We start from the raw sequence: 20017 nt of genomic DNA on the forward strand, positions 1-20017 counted from the left end.
AACTATCAGACAAGCTGGACGCAATGGCCATTGCTGAGCCAAGGTTGATAAGGGGGCTTTGCTCTTCTATGTGAGAAGCCAAGTCTAATGGTCTCTCTGGGATTTTGGCCCCTTTTGAGTCTATTGGAACCCACCCCTTCTGTTTGGGATATAGGATGTCGATCATGTTTCACTCCACTACAATTTATACCGCACAATACTCGGGCAAATAGCTACGTAGTATGTCGCTTAATCAAGTGCACCTGTATCTAATGCAACGGAGGTTTAGCAAAATAAAAAAGAATTGTTCTTTGAAAGCTAACAAGTTCAAGCTTCACCATTACTCCCAGCAATCTATTGATGTTAGCAAATAAGCTTGACAATACCCCCAAAAAGAAATCCATCCATGTAGAGCATTTTTAGCAACTACCAAACCGTTTCTGACATTACTGAATCGTTCTCCTCCTGGGCAACCAGTTTGCCACCGACAAACTGCCATGCTGGATCACAGATTGGTGCCTCATCGATCAAGTCAAATGGGTTCTCAAAGTTACCGTCCACTAATCCCCAGATTGAGGCTAGGCAGATCCTACGATAGTACGGATCCTCCCTCTCATCCGGAGGACACTCATCGTCGGTGAATTCGGCTTCATCGTCATCCATGGTGTCATCTTCATTCATGTAGCGTTCGAATTCTTCAACTGCACCATCAGAGAACTCATATCGAACCAAATTCTCCTTCATTGCTTCCTTAGTAAGCGCCTCTTGCAGGTGTTGATTTTGCATTCCGAAGCTTTTCAGTTGGAGATCCTTCAGATCCAGGCCCTTCTTACCATCCTCAGAGACCGCATAGCGCATCGCAAAGTACTCCTTGTCATCCTCGGAAAGCTCAAATCCCCGAGCCTTCTTGCAACAACCACATTCGACAGTGCAATGCCCAACTACAGGACTGCCAATCTCGTAAGGTTTACGATGAAGGCAACATCCACAGTCACGCCCACAGCAGCCTCCCATCCTAGCACAATCCTCTCGAAGAACACGATGCATATACCATTTAGGATTTGACCGCCAGTACTCAAAGGCTCGCTCCAAAGGTCCATCGAAAGATTGCCGGATCATCTGCCACTCGTGCTCAAATCGTTTATATTCCTTCGTTGTGGCCTTGACCTCGTTCTCGAATTTTTCTGGATCATTCTTGTACTGTTCCATCAAACATATTTCCCTTTGAGCAATCTCTCCGAGTTTGGTTTCCACGTCGAGGAAATCCGCCAAACGATCTTCTTTCCCCTCGAGGTCTTGTTCGTAGACGTGCCGCTCATATCGGTGTCGCTGAAGGGCGTTCATATCTCTACCCTGTTTGAGTTTTTCTTCGATCGTGTCTACCATACCACTCTGAAACTTCTTGGATATCGCCCGCCTGATTATATCGGGTCCATTCAAGTCAAACTCGTTTTCAACATCTTGGAGCTTTTCGATTCTTTCTTTGATTTCGCATTCATACTTTGCGAGGTTGAATTTGTTTTGTTCAATTTCGAGCCCCTGCTTTTCAATTTCCATTTTTTGTTTTTGGAGTGAAAACTCATGCTTTTCGAGGTCAAGGTCCAATTCACGCCTTCGAAGTAAACGTTCACGGTCTTGGAGCTGCCCCAACGCGGTTTGGCTGCTAAGATTGCCCATTTTGAGGTGTTTTTTTTTCTTTTTTTTTTAAAAGACCAGATGGCAAAGGCGAAGTTGGATTGTTTCAGTTGGATTGTTTCAGGAAGTGGGTTGGGATTATTGATCCTTTTAGAATATTTCTATCGACAGTTCATCGTGATGTCAGGATATATAGTACTGTATATCTTGTCGCAATATCTTTTGCTCATGATCTCATTCTGAGCCATCTATACGCCGTACAATCTGTTGTATACTTCCAAGAGTATATGTCCCAGATAGGCAAATAATGAATTTAATGGCTATGATTAATTTGATTGGTCCAACCATACCACGTTGACCCCATCAGCCCCATGGCCCTGCCGCAAGTGGAGATCGGCACGCTGACATAATCCAGGGCACCCGCGAAAAAGCCGCATTGAGTCGTGTGCCCCCCCCGAAGCTTGTTCCTTTTTTTCGCTCGTTGACTCCTCTCCTTTGTCGGGAATACTCTTATACAAGACGCATCCTCCCCATCCAATCGCGTCGACCCGACTTCTTGTTTGTTATAGCGACCGTGTATATCCCCCTAACACAACCATGTCTCTTTTCCAGATCGCCTTTGACTATGCCGCGCCATTCTTGTATGTAGGCAAGAACGAGCTCCCAATTGATCTACAAGTTCCCAGTACTAACCACGCTTATATACAGCCTTATAAGCTCCCCCATCACATCCTATGCCGACCAGATCTTCAGCATTCATCGTACAAGAAGCTCCGGGGGCTTCTCATTGGATATTCCTCTGATTATGCTGATTTCGTCGATCCTGAAGTAAGATCCCAATCAACGGCGCGTCGGGCGCAAAATATTGACATTTTTAGGATTTTCTTTTGGTTTGGCGAGCACTACTCAATCACTTTGTTGACGCAAGCAATTGTCATGATCGTGGTCCAGATTACACTGCTCAAGGTTGCGCTCGATAATCGGCCCTCCGCCGGTGTGCGGAATGGAATTGAACATACACCCTTCAGCGGTGGTAACTCTGACGGTTCATCCTCGAGACCCTATGAGTTTTGGCAGTGGAAGACCACCAAGCCGTAAGTTCCGGCCCCTCCAACTACAGCGATTCAAACTAATCACCCATTCTCAAAGATATTGGATGTCTTTGGCTTACTTCGTCGGAATCTTGACCGTCATCCACCTGACCCCGGTCGCTCAAACGCAATTCTATATCAGCCTCATTGGCTACAGCGGACTCGCCATCGAAGCTACCCTCCCGATCCCTCAAATCATTGCCAACCACCGATCCGGCTCGTGCAAGGGCTTCCGAGTCTCCGTCGTCGCGGCATGGATTCTCGGTGATACCATGAAGATGAGCTACTTTTTCAACAGCTCCGAGACCATCCCCTGGGCGTTCAAGCTCTGTGGTATCTTCCAGTGCATTTGCGATTTCTACCTGGGCTTCCAGTTTTATTACTTCACCCGAAACACCCCCACGCAAACCCCTTCCCACTCCCACTCCAGCTCGCTCTCCGACTCGTTCAACCCACACTCGCACTCCAACTCCCTCTCCCACGCTTTCCCTATCTCCACCTCTCACTCCCGTTCTACCTCCCAGACCGCCGGCGAGTCTATGGAGCAGAGCGGCCGCTGGGGTCACCACGAGAAGGATATCCGGATGGACTGAAATACCTGGGATGAAGTTGAGACTAGACTCAATATTTATGTAGATAGCTAGCATTGGCAAACCGCATTATAGATCTGTAATTTGAATGAGACAATGTCAATATTATGACGTTTTATCGAAAAGAATTGTCGGTCCTTCTCCGATTGCGCGCGTCGGGGTGAGGGGCTTGCCCCGCGTCACTCGGAATGCCGCTCTGCTCCGACATCTGCGCCAATATCTTCCCAACGCACCCCCAGGTCTACTGCTTCTGTTTAGTATCCCAATCAGTACTGCTGTCAATATTTGCACAATGTCTGACTTGCCCACAATTCGCATCGGCTATGTGCCTGGTACGTCAGCCCCTCCCTCCTAAAGCTGTATTGCCATCTCCAAGCTAGTTGCTTCTGTTTCAACGACGCCTCCCAGTCATTCCCACTTTTAATTAGACAGGATATAGCTAACGATAAGCTTTTCACACCTAGAGCACTACCTAACCCCACTCCATCTCGCCCTCCGTTCCCCGGCTGTTGCCTCCCTCTCATTCAAAATCGTCCCAACCCCCTTCCCCTCCGGGACGGGACATATGATCACATCCCTCCGCGGCAATGAAATCGATATCGCCATCGGTTTGACAGAGGGATGGGTCGCAGGCCTGGCCGGAAAGCAACAAGCGAGCCAGACCTCCGCCGATTCAGATGGCGGATACAAGGTTATCGGCCACTGGGTAGACAATCCTCTGCGCTGGGCTATCGTCACCGGCCGCAATAGAGATGAGATTAATGGGGTGTCAGACCTGAAGGACAAGAGGGTTGGAGTCAGCCGGCTGGGAAGGTAAGCCGCCTCAACATTGAGTCATGGCAGCCACATTGTAGCTTGGAGACTAACACGTCGACCTGTAGTGGCTCTCATATCATGTCCTTTGTTCTGGCCCAGCAACAAGGCTGGAAAGCTGATTCCTTGACTACCGTCCCTCTGGGACCGTTCGGACCCTTGCGGGATGGCATGTCCGGCCTCGATGAGTCAAAGCCCGACGAGCCCGCGAACCCCTCCGCTGAGTTCTTCATGTGGGAAGAATTCACCACGAAGCCTTACTTCCACCCCACAGCTGAGAAGCCGAACCCGCCGCTTAAGAAGATTGGCGAGATTTTCACCCCGTGGCCTTCATGGATGATTGTCGCTTCTACTGCTCTATTCCCTAACCCTGAGCAAGACCAGCGCTTGGAGAGTCTCTTCCAGGCTCTGGATCAGGGAGTCAAGGATTTCGAGGCTGATACAGCGAGTGTTGTTAAGCTTTTGGGTACTGGCGAGCTCGGTTGCAATTATATCGAGGAGGATGCGACAGAGTGGCTTAAGGATGTCAAATTCACTAATGCTACTCGGGGCGTTGATGATAAGATTATTGGTGGTGTTGTCGATGTGCTCAAGGTGGCTGGTGTTATTGACTCGGCTATGAGTAGTGATGAAGCTATCCAGCGTGTCATTGGGATTAAGAGATAGATTCTTTATTGATTGAACATAGAAAAGTCATAATATAAACAATATCCGGGGCAGTAATACTGCTCAGGCCACACACGCATCCAGCTAAGCCTTGTCAAATCAGCCATTATACATAACTAGTTCTATCAGAAACATTGATTTTGTAAGAATTGTTCTTCTTAGTGGTGGGTGGGTATTCTCTAGCTTATAGCTAACATGGTATCAGAACCAGCTAGCTATCTACGACCCAGCTGCCGTGTTTGAGTTTCGTGTTCTCCGGATAGAGGGATGGAGGTGAACCCTTCACGATGACATCTCAATAGTCTATCCCAGAGATTTGGGAGACTGGTTAAATATTTGTCGTCTTGGATGGATCTACGCAAGCATCCTTTATCATCCTGGGTGTAAGCACTGAAAGCTAGGGGAAGGTAAAGATGAAGTATTATTCTAACTGTACCGGTCCTACTAAAGGGGCCCGTAGTAAGGTGATATCACCTCACTGTCGATGACATCTACCGCTCCCTAAAGAGTCGACCGACCTCGGGCGCGGTACTGGGGTAAAGTACATGTTCGCAAAGAAAAGTCGACGGGGACGCAGTCTCCGGACATCAAATAAAGCGCAGTGTAACGGGCATAAAACCGACAAGGGGAGGTCGACGGCGATACGCCGGACATAGGGTAGAGCAAAATACAAGTCACCGTCGGAGAAAGGCCGACGGTATTAGAAATAGAGAGAGAAATTCCAAGGATGTTGGATCTCTTCGTTTCCAGCATTCACGACGAGTCATCATCATTGCTCTCTCTCTTCGTCTGATTCTGTCGGACCATAAGCTTCCGCATAGTCTGCGCGTACACTCTCGAGTGCTGCCTTCAGCATCCGTCCTTGCCGGTCGTCCCTCAGGGCCAGACGCTGTGCCATATCCGAGGCCATGTCGTTGAAGTCCTCATGGTCTCTTAGGACCTCTTCATGCAGGCTTAGAATGTGTTGTGCTTCGGGGGTGTTGAGCTCCGCCTGCATATTAGTGATCCATCGCGCACTAGCCAGGAGAGAGGGTTAAGGGAGAAAGAGAAGTAGAGAAAGAGAAGTAGAGAAAGAGAATAAGAGAAAGAAGTGAGAAAGAAGTGAGAGAGAGAGGAAGACTAGAACTCTGAAGAACGATACGAGGAATATACCACCTTCAGATAGCTTGGGCCAAGGAGCTGACAATTCCCCCTTCCCCAAAGTGACCCTCATGATAGAACCAGGCCGTACAATCGCCTCTATAAAGGACCTTCTCAAACCCAACGTTCGAACACTGAAATTCCCGCTTTTGATGGCTTCGTCTCTGCTATTTCAATTGTCAGCCTTGCAACTGCAACAGTCACTGAGCATAAGGGTGATATAAGCAAAGTGATGGATGTGATTATGTCTCTTACCAGCACTTGAACTGATCAGCAGGCCCATAGTCTTCGGTATCCTACAAGATGCTGCGGGATATTGGTTAACGTGGTATAACCCCGTTGGCATTTTGGTTGTTGATATCATCGCACGTTTGTTGATGATAGAAAATCCACAGTACTCGAGCCCTGCTTCCTCTGACAACGCTGATGAAACAACAACCCTTCTCCCCTCGGAGACGCAAATTGAGACCCATCATGCATCTAGCGCATTCGGACTCTGGTCATTCCTGTATCGTGATAGTAACCGTAACAAGACAGGTGTTGGGCCTGTAGAAGTTACCGGTAACTCCTGGTCGATTTTTGACTTGGAGTATGATCGGTTTGATTCGACACTCGCCTAGCTTCTGTTAGAGCTTATGGGAAAGCGACACCAGGCATATTTGGACCTCATGGGGGTCTCTCGTCTTTATGCTAGTACTAATGTAGCAGCAACTAGCCGGATGACCATTGGCCCAGCCATGGCTGGATTCGTACAGGAAAACACTTCCATGAATTGGGTTTTCGGTAAGTGATCCGTTGCATTCCCGGGGAGATTGTGTGTCAAACTTCTTTTTGGTTGAGATTGGCAGGGGCAAGGTTATACATATTATGCTGGCTATTTTTGCTGTGAGCTGTCTGCGATCGAAATAATTTCCGACGTTGGGAATCTCATTGCAGCATTCGACGCTAACCCAATTGGGCAAGCCCGTTCGGTATAGATCTATAGATGTGATGGTGGCTTGCATTCTACAGCGGGATAGCTCGAATTTATGACCAATACAGGGTCAAATTACGTTGGATAGGCTAAATCTAGGGTGCTCGTCTATTTGGGTACTTGTGGTCAACGGGTTGTGGTATGGGTTCTACTGATATATATATATTGAGGCTCCATTGGGTCTCCTGTTCTACGCGAATATTCCTCAACACCTAAATTATTCTTTCTTTTAAGAACATTAACCTTGATATTGTAGAAAGAACTTGAATATTCAACTGACTTAGCAAATCAAAGAAGTTACAACCTAATTGTCAATAGATTGTCGAATCAGAGCTGGTAAAATATTGTTTAACTGAATGGTGTACCCCCTACCACCCAGATGACCCCCGAGATGACCACCCAGATGACAAGGGATGCGGCTCCTGACCGTAAGCTGGCCGGGAATAGGGTACAATCTCTACCCAATCGTCAAATGCTCATGGCCTCGAATTTGATTTCACCCTCCACAACATGCTCATCCCTCGGTGCATTCTTGGATCTACTCCCAGTCCCCTGACAACAACACCGGAATGTAAACCTGGACCCCGGCACACACTCCACAATCTTGTTGAAATTATCATCTGGAAATATTACTTACTATTTGGACCATTTGGAGCCGAGGAATGGCTCCAAACTCTTTTTTTTCTAGATCGCTGGCGTGGACATGTGGATCATACCATGCGCTGAGGGCACCGGGTGTGAGGCACCTGAATGGGCAACGCGGCCATTGTTTCTTGAGAATGACAAGGACAAAAATACTTCGTATACTATTTAATGATGTGCGATGCTCATTCATGATGAGGCTCGGTGTTCTGACATCTCCTTGTCGTTTCCGTCCCCATACATCCCCTAATCCCATATATTAATTCATTCCTTAATACCTAAATATACAACTCAATCACATAGTCTACTGCGCTTGTCATCATGCGTCACTACCAGGGTGTCCTCCCTTGGTCTATTTTGCTGGCTTCAATTGGAGGAGCACAGGCGAAGCTGGACTTGAACTCGACCAGCAACATCGTTGTTTACTGGGGTATGTGATCCTTGATTGTTTGGGCGAGTGAATACTAACATGAGATACATTGAAGGCCAAAATTCTTTTAATGGCAAGGGTGATAAGGCACAGCAGCCTCTGGCACACTATTGTGATAGTGAGTGAACCCTATATCTCAGATGTGGAGTTTGGAGCTAACAAGAACCGCTAGATGATGACATTGATGTAGGAAACAGATCACCGAGGAACGTTTTTGAATTGCCAGGCTAACAAAATCACATAGGTGATACCGATGGCATTTAACATGATGGTCAATGGCCCAGGAGGCGCTCCAGAGATTGATTTCTCGGTTACCAGCAAGGACTGCGACGTCTTCGAGGGCACCGAATTGAAGAACTGTCCCTCAATTGCGTAAGTGTGACTAGATTCCATGCAATTTGCCAGACGACTAACATCATCTAGCAAGGACATCGCGACGTGCCAAAAGAAGCACAAGACCATTCTTCTTTCAATCGGTGGAGCCACGTACAGCGAGGGCGGCTTCAAGTCTGAAGAAGAGGCCAAGGATGGCGCGAAGCTGATGTGGGAGACCTTTGGCCCTAAGCAAGATGGCTCCAAAGCCCTTCGTCCCTTCGGTGATGCTGCCTTGGATGGCTTCGATTTCGACTTTGAGGCCAATGTCCAGAACATGGCCCCGTTCGCCAACGAACTGCGCTCATTGATGGACGCAGATAAGAGCAAGCAGAAGTTCTACTTGACAGCAGCACCGCAATGCCCCTACCCAGACCAGGCAGACAAAGAGATCCTCAACGGTCCTGTCCACATCGACGCGATCTGGGTACAGTTCTACAACAACTTCTGCGGCGTCAACAACTTCAACACCGACCCCTCAAGCAACAAATACAATTTCGACGAGTGGGACAACTGGGCCAAGACCGTGTCTAAGAACAAAGATGTAAAGGTCATTGTCGGGGTGCCGGCATTCACTACTGCGGCGAGCACAGGGTATATCCCGGCGACCGAGTTGGCCAAGGTGATTGAATACACGAAGAAGTTCGAGAGCTTTGGGGGTGTAATGATGTGGGATGCCACACAGGCCTACGGCAACGAAGGGTTTATCAAGGACGTTAGAAAAAGCCTGGGACCTGCGCATGATTCCGGTTCGTCGTCGCCCGACCCGGTGTCAACCTCGGCACCTGCCTCTACGTCCACTGACTCAACGAAGCCAACAAAACCAACGACCACGAAGTCGACGACGAAGTCATCTTCCAATGCACCCGACTCCTCACACTCGGCTTCCTCCTCCTCATCTGCTACTGCTTCGCCCAAGGGAGCTGAAGAAACCACCACCACTACCACCACCAAGGAACAGAAATCCAACCCTGCGGGATCAACTACTCTAGTCACTACAACCGCAGAGAAGAAGCCCGAGAGTACTGAAGTAAAGCCGACTCTTGCTGCAATCACATCTACTCAGACAACTGCGGCTCCAACCTCGACTGTATCTTCAACATCGACTGTATCATCAACCTCGACTGTATCTTCATCCTCGACTGTATCTTCATCCTCGACTGCGGCTTCAACCTCGACTGCGGCTCCAACCTCGACTGCGGCTCCAACCTCGACTACCAGTCCACAGAACGAGAACGACTCGAGCGAGGATGACTCAAATGATGATCCGGATAGCAACCCTCTCACCTCTATCCTCGGCAACGACCTTCTGGGCTTGCTGGGTGGCCTCCGCAAGGCGAATAAGGTTACTAGCGGCGTCACTCATGGCCTGAATAAAAATCTCCGCCGAGCTCAGCGTAGCCGTACCTAAGAGATTGAAGTTGTCCGCCAAGACCGACATCGTGATGGACGAGTCTCATTCCCCCTTCGGGATTTTTCTGTCGGCTACCATGGATGTACATGATGTACATTGTTGGAGTGTCAAGCGCATATGAAGAACTTTTACGATGAATTTGGCGTTATTTCAGACGCGCTGCGCTTTCATCTTTATTTTTCGGATTTTTTGGTCATCTTTTATACCCTTCGACTTCATTCTTTTGAACCCACCTAATTTCAGGGCTTACCCTCCTTTATATGATACCCAATATTTAATTTTGTCCTTTCGATCCTTGGAATATCAAAGTATATGTGTTTCTCTGTGCCTTCTCCGAATGAAATCGCTGTAATTTCATTCTGTCATGCAATGAATACATCTAGACACTAGTAGAATCAAGAGTGTAGCTCGTTTTTATATGTCTACCAACTGGTTCCATCTGTAAGAAATGTTTGAATTCAAAAGACTTGAAAAAACTAGAGGTATTTTAGCGGCATTAGGATACTTGCAAGCAGATTCAACACATTAGAGATTAACATAGACACCCTCGTGCTCTTGTAAGTTGCTCCCCTCCACCACCGAGAACACGCCATAATAATAACGCTCACCATCATCGACAATACCTAATTAGGCCAGGAACAGAACAAAAAAAAACATCCTTCCAACATCCAGCCATGATTAACATCGGACTTCATACCTTCCACTTGATATCCAACCCCTTTACTCAGCCTCCTCTTCCTCCTTGCTTGTAGCCAAAGAGAACCGACCCTTCGGCGTACCCCCTTCCTCATACTCAACAGTAAGACGAGAGAAGTGAGCCAGAATATTCTCGATTTTGACCTCCCCCTTATCGCGCTGGACACGACCTAAATTATCGAGCCACTTGATCTTGTTCAAGATGAAGTATACCAAAGCGATAACAATCGACACACCAAGTGAATAACCCCAGATTCGTACAACAGTGACGATATCAGTCCAGCCATTCCTGGTTTCGACAAACTTATCTGCCGGGTTGGTCTTCATGTTTTCGTTGGTAAACCAACCAAACAGGCAGAAGATAGTAGCCAAAATGTCGACACCCAGGATAGCAGTCACTAGATGGATAGATGGCCATGTAGCGATGCCGCGAGTGACAAAAATGAGCCAATTCTCTGTGAGTGCTACCTCCAAAAAGAGCACTTCTTGAATAGATCCCCAGTTTTGGATAATACCTCCGGATTTCAGGAACATACTGCCTCGGATAACCCACGTACCCAACGCAAGAAGCACACCAAGAGCAGAGGAAATGAACCAGATTTTCGGGAGCTGCCATTCAACAGGTCGCAACTCGAAAGAGGCATGGTCATAGGCCACCGCAACGGTCGCAAGATCGGCGAACAAAGCTAGGAAGACAATAAGCTCGACACGGATGCTTTCATTGAGGATGATCATTGAAGTCACGAGGTAGATCTCAAGGTGTAAGCACAGGGCAATGCGGTACTGGATGTATGATTTCATACGATGGAAGATTTGACGTGCAACCTTGATAGAATCAATAATAGTCGACAGCCCAGGCTCTAGGAACACGATGTCTGATGCAGACTGAGCGGCTTCCGAAGCGCCTTCAACGGCAATGCCACAGTCGGCTTTTTTCAAAGATGGTGCGTCATTTACACCATCACCGGTCATCGCGGTTAAGTGGCCTCGTTCTTGTAGCATCTGTACGACTTGGTACTTGTGTTCTGGGAACACCTCGGCAAAGCCGTCCGCCTTTTCAACAAGATCACTAGCCATAGCACCACTCAAACCGCCGTGAATTAGCTTATCTGAGTTATAAACCTTAGTACCCAAAGCCAACATCTTGCAGGTTTCTTTCGCAATGGCAATAGCATCACCGGTGAGCATCTTCACGCTGATACCGAGCTTCTGTGCTTCGCTAATAGTATGAGCGGTGTCTTCTCGGGGCGGATCAAACATAGGCAACATTCCAAGCAAAGCCCAATCTTCGCCTTCCTTTTGAACGGCAACGCCGAGAGAGCGGAAACCTCGATGCGCAAACTCTTGGGCTTTGGCCTTGTATAAGTCGGCAGACTCCTTTGAGCAGCTCGTCAACTGGAGCACAGCTTTCGGAGCACCTTTAGTGCAGGTATATCGAATGCCATCACAGGTGGCGATAGTGACGATGCGTTTTGAAACCGGATCAAAGGGCGTGAAGGTTTCAGTCGACCAACCCCGTCGCAAAATTTCTCGTGCTCTTGGGTATTGCCGAAGCGTCAAGATCGTCACCTTATCGATCGGATCGAGAGATTCAATATTGTGCGAGGATGCAAGAGCAGCAACGGCGAACATCCAGTCAACATCGACACCTTCAGCTACATAAGGATCCCGAATACTCAGTTTGTTTGCCGTCAGAGTACCGGTCTTGTCGGAACACAAAATGTCAACACCCTATTTCGCTGTTAGTATTTGCCGACAGTCCAAGCTGATGCAGACTTACGGCGAGCGATTCAATCGCAGTCAGCTTTTGCACAATGGCTTTCTTTTTCGCCAGGTAGGCGGCACCAACAGCCATGGTGGTAGTGGTGACAACAGGTAAACCGACAGGGACACCGATGATCAACAAAGAAAGAGTGTAGTGAAGCAAAGTCTGCTGACCAGGCGAAGCGATAGGGATATGCCGGAAGAATCCACCAATCCACGCAGCGAGGATCCAGGCCATAACAAGAATCAAGAGCGCTGTTCCGATATTGTCCATGACAAGTTCGAAGTGCCCAGCGCCTTTAGCAGATTGCACCATACTTGCAGTGCGGCCAACGAAGGAAGTCCTCGCACCCGTTTGAACGACTGCATAGGCCTTGCCACGCTTACAGCCAGTCGTATAGAAGATCATATCTCCCATATAACGATCCACGGCTAGTGACTCACCCGTGATGGCAGAGTGATCACAGGCCAGAATAGGATAACCGCGTCTGCGGGCCTTCTTGGCCTGGTGTTCGTCATGCTCCTTAGCCTTTCCCTCGTCTTCGTCCTTTTGCTTGTCGGTCTTGGTTGGGTCATCCTCTTCCTCGGACTCGGACCCTCCACCGAGCATACCCTGCTCTTGAAGCTGGTTGAACTCTTCCCAGCCATGTTCATCCTTGACGTCACAGATAACCCTGCAGTCCGCAGGCACGACTTGACCTTCGCCGACAACGACCTAGATTATTCATTAGGCTGTGATATACAATGTTGGGGCATCCAAGATATACTTACTACATCACCTGGAACCAACTCCCGAGCAAGACATTCTTGTTGAGTGCTATCACGAACAACCTGCGCACGCAGAGCAATGTCACCCTTGAGACTCGCAACCACATCAGCAGCCTGTTTCTCCTGGTACCAGCCCACTGCCGCGTTTAGACACAGGATACCAATGATGACACCAAAGTCAACCCAGTCCTCTAGACCAGCAGCAAGCAAAACCGCCAACTCCATGACTGTGCCAAGTCAGCGTGGGTAATGAAGCAATGGGGATAGCAACTCACCGTATAGAATTGGACCCTGAAAGTAAGAAAGGATCTTGGCAATAGGATTCTCCTTCTCGGATGTCAACTCATTCCACCCAGCCCGACGACGACGGAGTGGAACTTCATGACTGGAAAGTCCCTCTCGGACATCCGTCATGGTCCACTCATCAGGAAACTTGCCGCTTTCACCTTCGACCCTTTTGACACGGACTTTCTGCTTCTTCCACGGGGCGTACCAGACTCGTTCCTCAACTAGTTCGCCTTCCTCTTCCTCCGCTGCATTGGCATCACGGAAAGTCGACACGTACTTGACGAGCTTGCCATACTCGTCCAGACTGTTCCAGTCCCCGCTAAGTGATGCCCGGGAGATACGTGAGCTGCGGCGGCGGGTGTCGGCACGCTCGGCTTTGCCCTCACCAGCCATGCTTGACTTTACAAGTCAGTTAACAGTCCCCTCGAGAGAGGAAAATGGAAAAAACCTAGATAGAAACGTACCTGTGAAAGAAGACAAGATTATGGATTATAATTAGGAACGAATGCACGAAGCAAAAGGATATAGAAATGAAGAAACAATGATACTAAAGAAAATGAGTTTTTTCCAATGTTCTATTCGCACCTCAGCACCTGCAGGATGACGGGAATCGGAGACAATTACAATATTCTCTGGAGCAGAAAAGAAAAGAGCTGCTAGCGTAACGAAATTTTCCTTTCTGAAGTAAATCATGCTGACGTCGAGCCAGGAAGCCCCCGGGAGGGACATCTTCTGTCCACAGATGTATGTTTCTCATTGTTTTGGTCTTCCTCTTCGGTACTTCAAGGATGATGAAACCAAGTCTCGAAAGGGACGAGCCGCGGACAACCCGAAGAACTCCCGCTGGGTTTTGATGCATGCAAAATTGGTTCGACCAATCCAGGGGAACCATAGAGGATTTTACTTGGCCCAAGGTCGAAAGACACCAGTGATAGGGTCAGGCACCCGAATTGACTTCGAATAAGGCATTCACCCATGGATCATGGTAGGTCTGCCCTCGGCAAGAGCCAGAACAACAGAAAGGGGCTTAGGTCGTGTGTGAGTGCAGGATATTGTGCTGTACTGAAAATATTAGTTATAGATATAAAATGTATCATGTGGAGATCACCATCAACTAGTGCACCCGGCTATCCCGGGACAATCATTCGGCGTTGAATATCGTGGCCGCCCGAAAGGCATGGAAGGAACCGAGTAAGTCATTCAAACATCGGTGAATGGATGAGCTAGGCCCATTTCTGTTGTAGAAGGCGAGCGGCTGTCCGGATGTCAATTGAAGGCATGCAGGTGGTCTTCGACGTCATGCTCGCCCATTCCGCTGACAGCCGGCCGGCGGAAGCTACATCCATTCCACCCCAGTTTCATGACTCGTCTGGAGAATCAAATGGTCGGCAATTGAACCAGGTATTCCAAGAGATGGAAAGTACGAGAAGCACGGTAATGAACAACTTACCCAGAGAGATCGTTGCAATCGACTTCGGCCACACGTGACCTTATTCAGCCCTACACGAACCATTACAACGCGCCCTCGACAACCCCAAACAGGACTGCCACAGCGACCATTGTATCGTCCACTTTCCCCACCTGTAGTAAAATCCCACTCGGACGCCCAACCAAAAGATGCCTCCTGCCAGCCTCATTCTTGATGGTAGATATTGGCACGAGTAGATAAGGGGTGCAGTGTATGACAAAGGTGTAAGCATCGTTCTCGGGATGAGACGGTTGGTGTAGTGGGTTGAGTGCTTGAGGGTTCAGACAGAGAGAGAGACCATCATAACCCGCAGGAGCAAACAACCAAGTTGGGATGAAGGAAAGAGGTTGGAAGGTGAAGATTGGAGGAAGGAGAGAATTATTACAAAAGAATAACATTTTACCGAACGCAAAGTAGAAGCATATAAATATATTGCATTCTTTTCATAGATCACTCATAAAACATGATTCATATCATAACATAGGATCTATTTGGACTTGCCGGAAGGGATGTTGAAGAAGACCGCAGGCTTACCAGGAGCGTAAGCGCGGTCAACACGGTAGTAACCCTTACGGTCGAACTGAATGATATCGCTCTCCTTGAGATCAGCGACGTTGCAATCAGCTAGACCCTCCTCGCGGAACTCAGTGTTCAGGTTCAGGTAGTCCTCCAGAACATCATCCTCGCCGAGGGAGTCCTTGGTCAGCAGGTGGTCGAAGTCGACCAGCTCGACAGGGATAAGGTCCTGTCCCTCAGTGGCAAGCCAAGTAACCTTCTTCTCGGTCTTCTTGACATCACCGGCCATGTGCAGCTCAAGCTCAAGATCGGTGATGATACCGGTCTCAGCATTGGTGGTGACCTTGCGGACGATAGCGTTACCCCAGTTCATAAGGGTGATCTCCTCGTCAGGCTTGAACAGCTTGACATCCTCCTGCTCGAGGATGATCGAGCTGCTGTAGACAACCTTCTTCATGCCGACGGCGGCGTTCTTGATGTGTCGAGGCTTCTCGTCAGAGTAAGGGGTAGCAGGGCCACCGGTGACAGTGGTCTTGACATTCTTGTTAAAGATGGTAGTGTGACGCGGGGCAATAGGATCAATGTACTTCTTATTGGTGGCCCAGATAAGACCCCAGTCGAAGTTGGTCACAGCCTTAGAGGGACCCTGCTTAAGGATGAACTCCCGGAGAGCAGGAATGGTCATACCGCGGCGACGAATACCACGGATAGTAGGGAAGCGAGGGTCATCCCAACCCCAAACGAGACCAGTCTCGACCAGCTTAGTGAGCTTACGCTTAGACAGAAGAGTACGAACGAAGTTCATACGGGCGAAGTCCCACACCTGCACGTTACGCATCTTCATGGTGTCTAGCATCCACTGGTACTGAGGGTTGCGGTCGCGGTACTCGATGGTACGTAGAGCGTGGGTGACACCCTCCATCGAGTCAACAATAGGGCAGGCAAAGTCGTAGGTCGGGTAGATCTTCCACTTGCTACCGGTACGGTGGTGGACAGCTGGGTTGCAGCGGTAGATAACGGGGTCACGCATAGCCTTGTTAGGGCAGTCGAAAGAGATCTTAGCACGGATGCACCAACGAAGACCCTCGGAGGTGCCGTTCTTCATCTCCTCCAAGCGGGCCAGGCTCTCTTCGGGCGAAAGATCGCGGCGCTGGCTAGGGAAGCCGTCCCATCTCTGAGCGGCCATGGTTTCCTTATCAGTATCATCTGCGTAGGCGTCACCCTGCTTGATCATCTTGATGCAGTGATCGTACAACTCGTCGAAGTAGTCACTAGTGTAGGTCATCTTGTTAGGCTTGATGCCCATAAGCGCAAGGTCCTCCACGATAGCATCCTCGAACTCTTGCTTCTCGTTGGAAGGGTTGGTGTCGTCAAATCGGAGTAGCATAGTACCGTTGTACTTCTCATGCGCAAAGTAATCGTTGAGAAGAGCGGCCTTGGCGTGACCGATGTGGAGGTATCCACTATAACGAACCATATTAGTCCTAAGAACAGAGAAAACCATGCGGTAACAACTTACGAAGGCTCGGGGGGAAGCGGGTAACAACGCCGTTCTCGGTGTTCTTGAGTGCAATGTCGTAACTGGCACCCTCCTTGGACTTCGCCACCTTCTTCTCCTTGGCAACTGCGTTCACAGATTCCACAGCAGCGGAAGCCCAGGGGCAAAGCTCCTCCAAGAACCGATACCAGCGGGTAAGGTTGACGAGGGATCCCTTCTTCAGGGCCGCAGCGGCGACACGGTTACCACGGAGAGCACCCCAAAGCGCAATGTCGGGAGTAGACAGAGAGTATCCGACGACGAACGAGCGCATAAGGAGGTGGGCGTCAAGGCGCTGGAGAACGGGATCGAGGGCCTTGAAGTCAAGGGTGGTCAGGGAATCCAACTGGGAGATCCACTCGGCCTCCTATTGCGTGGTGTTAGGGACATTTCACTTTAAAGAATGATTCGACCGCGGGGTAGTAGTGTTAACTCACCACCTTGGAATCCTTGCCAACAAGGAAAGGGAAGTGGGTAGTCAGCTCCTGGATGACATTGGCAGTACCAAAGACAGAGTTGGAGCCACTGGTGAGCTGGACAATGGCCTTGTCGCCATCCTGGAGAAGAGCAGTGTCCTCGTAGGTGATGTTCACGACGGGGGTGGGGCGGGCCTCATTGATGGAGGTGACGATGAGAACCACCGGCAGAAGTGCCGCGTGGTTACCGCGAGTGGCCACTTTCAACTCGTACTGAGACATTGCGCAGAAGTGTAGTGTGGTACAATAAGAATTTCTGGAGGGGCAGAGTTATTATCTACAGTACCCATCCGGAGCCACGTTTCTCCGAGCCCGACAGCTTTCCGGCAGAAAACAATTGCTTCATCCAGTCGATCAGCTCGAATCAACGCCAGTCAAAATGTCGTCCTCCGGCTCGGTACTGCCCACTGCGGCACGCGGAATCATCTCATTATGCCGGAATCCGCTGCGCAATACCTCAATCGCTCCCTCTCTTTCGACTTTCCAGCAGGTCCGAGGTCTCAAGAACAAGCCAAAGAAGGGGAAAGAGCAGCCTACCAAGAGCCGAAAAGGACCCCAGGAGTTCCGCCAAATCAATTTGAAGGACATGCCGCAGTATTCCCTGTGTGACGCTATGCGGTATGTACTGAGAATCTGACATGGAGACGTCAGTCAGTGGCCGGGTCATCAATTGACACCTTTCTGCAGATATATCCGGGCCATCGAAGTCGGTCGCGAACCCTCCATCCAAAAATACGAACTACACATCCGACTGCGGACAAAGCGCGACGGTCCCGTCATCCGTAACATGCTCCGATTCCCCCACGCCGTCCAGACCGAATCCCGCATCTGTGTCATCTGTGCTCCCGGTTCGAAAGCAGCCAAGGAAGCGCTTGCCGCTGGTGCTGTTCTTGTCGGTGAACAAGAAGTGTTCGATGCTGTCAAGGCAGGCACTATTGAGTTCGATCGCTGTCTCGCCCACCCGGACAGTTTGCCGGCCCTGAACAAGGCCGCCCTGGGTCGTATCCTTGGTCCTCGCGGCTTGATGCCCAGTGCGAAAACTGGTACCGTTGTGGAAGACGTGGCTGCGCGAGTAGAAATGCTCCGTGGTGGTACTGTGTACCGTGAGCGTGATGCCGTTATCCGTCTGCCTGTCGGACAATTGGGCTTCTCTCCGGAGCAATTGCGCGATAACATGCGCGTGACCCTTGACCAGATTAAGAAGGACGCTTCCGCGTTGACCGACCGCGTTAACAAGGAAGTCTACGAGGTGGTGAGTACTTTACTTGATTTTTTCTTTTTGTGGAAATCAGTCTCTAACAACATCAGGTACTGAGCTCGACCAACGGACCCGGATTCTCACTCAACGGCGAGTTCCGCACCGACACCTCCCCTCCAACCTCCGCCCTGAAGGGCATGTAACATACTCAATTTTCTCTATATCCTTTGGCGTGTACAAATTTATTGTTTTATTAGGAAAGGACATGGTGTATCATGGTATCATTGTTGAATTAGAACTTTATAAGACCAAACGCCGACGCTATGTATGCAGACCAGTGCACATTGCCAATCTTCAGGACGATGCACATTGTTTTTTACAGCTTGAGGTTCTTCAGCGCGGCGACGGCACTGACATCCTCACCCATAAGCTCGTAGAGGCGCAGAACTGCCATTGTCCTAGTGTCGCGTTTGCCCTGTTTCTCACCCGCCGCGGTGGCTTGCTCCAAAGCAGTCTTGAGATCCAGAAGCACTGTCGACTTAATCTTTGCGACTCGAGGTTTCTGCGCAAGCAGGAAGGGATGCTTCTCGCCGACCCGAGCAGCTATCGAGGTCAAATAGACAAACTTCTGAGCATGGCGTTCCATCCTCTTCAATGAAATCGCAGGTGTGCCATCAGCCAGCTCATCGTCATCGCTATCTTCGCTCTCCCCGCCGTACAAGTCAGACTCTGTATCTGATTCATCGGATGTGGCATGTCCCTGCGATGACTTGTCCTCGATCATCAACCGGTGTTCCAATTCCTCCACCCGATCCGCATAGTCCAACAGATCCTTGCCAACGTCGGCATTCGTCCGTAACCGCCGCTTCTCATTCAATAGCTCTTCCACTTCCTGACGTCGCGCCTCGACCTTGTCACGGATGGCTTTGACATCGCGCTGGAAAGAAAGCACACCGACTTTCACACCTTCGACTTTCTCCTCTCCCCCGCGAAGCGCACTGCCTAACGAGAGGAAGTCCTGGTAGTTCTCATTCACAAGATCCAACAGCTCCTTGTTCAGCAATTGCTCCAGTCCCCGTAATTCCTGTCGGAGATCCTCAAGGCTCTGATGTCGGTTTGTTAACGACGATAGGAAAGTGGCTGGATCGAAGTCAGGGGCGAGGAATGAGGTGCGGGATAGCGGTTCCGGGAAGGGGAGGTCGGATGGGTCTTCATCGAAGTCGGAGACAGACCCGTCGGAGTCACCGAACTAGGGGGGATTAGACGGGGTACTAATTCGGGTCACATAGATTCATACCTGGAACCGATTCATGGTGTATCCAGAAAGAGCGTGGGCAATGGATAAGGGAACTAGGGAAACGTGGTGATGGTGCCTTGTGCCTCGTATGCCTCGGTATAGCTGCCGTCTGGAATGTTTAAAATGTCAAAATTTGAGAATTCCAGCGTTCAGTTGGCTTTGTGGCCCAGTGGTTAAGGCATCCCGCTCGTACGAATTTGTGCAGACGGGGGGGTCCCGCGTTCGACTCGCGGCAGAGCCATCTTTTTTTTTTTGTTTATGTTC

At 49.6% G+C, this 20017-nt stretch overlaps 11 protein-coding genes across 11 annotated transcripts; 6 read left to right on the forward strand and 5 right to left on the reverse strand.

Annotated features, from left to right (window-relative positions):
* Positions 1-405: 405 nt before the first annotated feature.
* On the reverse strand, positions 406-1656 carry N7516_001766 (uncharacterized protein; the record flags this gene model as incomplete). Its single annotated transcript, XM_057214486.1, has 1 exon — positions 406-1656. The coding sequence occupies one exon, from the start codon at positions 1654-1656 to the stop codon at positions 406-408; it is 1251 nt and encodes a 416-aa protein (XP_057076369.1).
* Positions 1657-2211: 555 nt separating this feature from the next.
* N7516_001767 (PQ-loop repeat-containing protein) lies at positions 2212-3298 on the forward strand (the record flags this gene model as incomplete). The annotated part of the gene is made up of 4 exons (XM_057214487.1): positions 2212-2255; positions 2323-2442; positions 2493-2708; positions 2764-3298. 4 exons carry the CDS (start codon positions 2212-2214, stop codon positions 3296-3298), a joined length of 915 nt encoding a protein of 304 aa, XP_057076370.1.
* Positions 3299-3587: 289 nt separating this feature from the next.
* N7516_001768 (uncharacterized protein) lies at positions 3588-4774 on the forward strand (the record flags this gene model as incomplete). The annotated part of the gene is made up of 3 exons (XM_057214488.1): positions 3588-3627; positions 3760-4108; positions 4177-4774. 3 exons carry the CDS (start codon positions 3588-3590, stop codon positions 4772-4774), a joined length of 987 nt encoding a protein of 328 aa, XP_057076371.1.
* Positions 4775-5543: 769 nt separating this feature from the next.
* N7516_001769 (uncharacterized protein) lies at positions 5544-5771 on the reverse strand (the record flags this gene model as incomplete). The annotated part of the gene is made up of 1 exon (XM_057214489.1): positions 5544-5771. The coding sequence occupies one exon, from the start codon at positions 5769-5771 to the stop codon at positions 5544-5546; it is 228 nt and encodes a 75-aa protein (XP_057076372.1).
* Positions 5772-7850: 2079 nt separating this feature from the next.
* On the forward strand, positions 7851-9742 carry N7516_001770 (glycoside hydrolase family 18 protein; the record flags this gene model as incomplete). Its single annotated transcript, XM_057214490.1, has 5 exons — positions 7851-7959; positions 8015-8077; positions 8132-8145; positions 8204-8331; positions 8383-9742. The coding sequence occupies 5 exons, from the start codon at positions 7851-7853 to the stop codon at positions 9740-9742; spliced, it is 1674 nt and encodes a 557-aa protein (XP_057076373.1).
* Positions 9743-10465: 723 nt separating this feature from the next.
* On the reverse strand, positions 10466-13654 carry N7516_001771 (putative plasma membrane H(+)ATPase; the record flags this gene model as incomplete). Its single annotated transcript, XM_057214491.1, has 4 exons — positions 10466-12172; positions 12222-12920; positions 12977-13200; positions 13249-13654. The coding sequence occupies 4 exons, from the start codon at positions 13652-13654 to the stop codon at positions 10466-10468; spliced, it is 3036 nt and encodes a 1011-aa protein (XP_057076374.1).
* A 298-nt stretch (positions 13655-13952) lies between these two features.
* On the forward strand, positions 13953-14225 carry N7516_001772 (uncharacterized protein; the record flags this gene model as incomplete). Its single annotated transcript, XM_057214492.1, has 1 exon — positions 13953-14225. One exon carries the CDS (start codon positions 13953-13955, stop codon positions 14223-14225), a length of 273 nt encoding a protein of 90 aa, XP_057076375.1.
* Positions 14226-14524: 299 nt separating this feature from the next.
* N7516_001773 (uncharacterized protein) lies at positions 14525-14749 on the forward strand (the record flags this gene model as incomplete). The annotated part of the gene is made up of 1 exon (XM_057214493.1): positions 14525-14749. One exon carries the CDS (start codon positions 14525-14527, stop codon positions 14747-14749), a length of 225 nt encoding a protein of 74 aa, XP_057076376.1.
* Positions 14750-15216: 467 nt separating this feature from the next.
* On the reverse strand, positions 15217-17485 carry N7516_001774 (glutamate--tRNA ligase GUS1; the record flags this gene model as incomplete). Its single annotated transcript, XM_057214494.1, has 3 exons — positions 17220-17485; positions 16761-17149; positions 15217-16708 (listed from the first exon to the last, which is right to left on the reverse strand). The coding sequence occupies exons 1-3, from the start codon at positions 17478-17480 to the stop codon at positions 15217-15219; spliced, it is 2142 nt and encodes a 713-aa protein (XP_057076377.1). The 5' UTR covers positions 17481-17485.
* A 152-nt stretch (positions 17486-17637) lies between these two features.
* On the forward strand, positions 17638-18659 carry N7516_001775 (mitochondrial 54S ribosomal protein uL1m; the record flags this gene model as incomplete). The annotated part of the gene is made up of 3 exons (XM_057214495.1): positions 17638-17876; positions 17946-18510; positions 18567-18659. 3 exons carry the CDS (start codon positions 17638-17640, stop codon positions 18657-18659), a joined length of 897 nt encoding a protein of 298 aa, XP_057076378.1.
* A 173-nt stretch (positions 18660-18832) lies between these two features.
* N7516_001776 (COG2 family protein) lies at positions 18833-19768 on the reverse strand (the record flags this gene model as incomplete). The annotated part of the gene is made up of 2 exons (XM_057214496.1): positions 18833-19705; positions 19754-19768. The coding sequence occupies 2 exons, from the start codon at positions 19766-19768 to the stop codon at positions 18833-18835; spliced, it is 888 nt and encodes a 295-aa protein (XP_057076379.1).
* Between the last annotated feature and the right edge of the window lie 249 nt (positions 19769-20017).

This window comes from Penicillium verrucosum, assembly GCF_028828655.1.
Source record: "Penicillium verrucosum strain IBT 35672 chromosome Unknown utg000001l_segment0_segment0, whole genome shotgun sequence".
Lineage (NCBI taxonomy): Eukaryota > Fungi > Ascomycota > Eurotiomycetes > Eurotiales > Aspergillaceae > Penicillium > Penicillium verrucosum.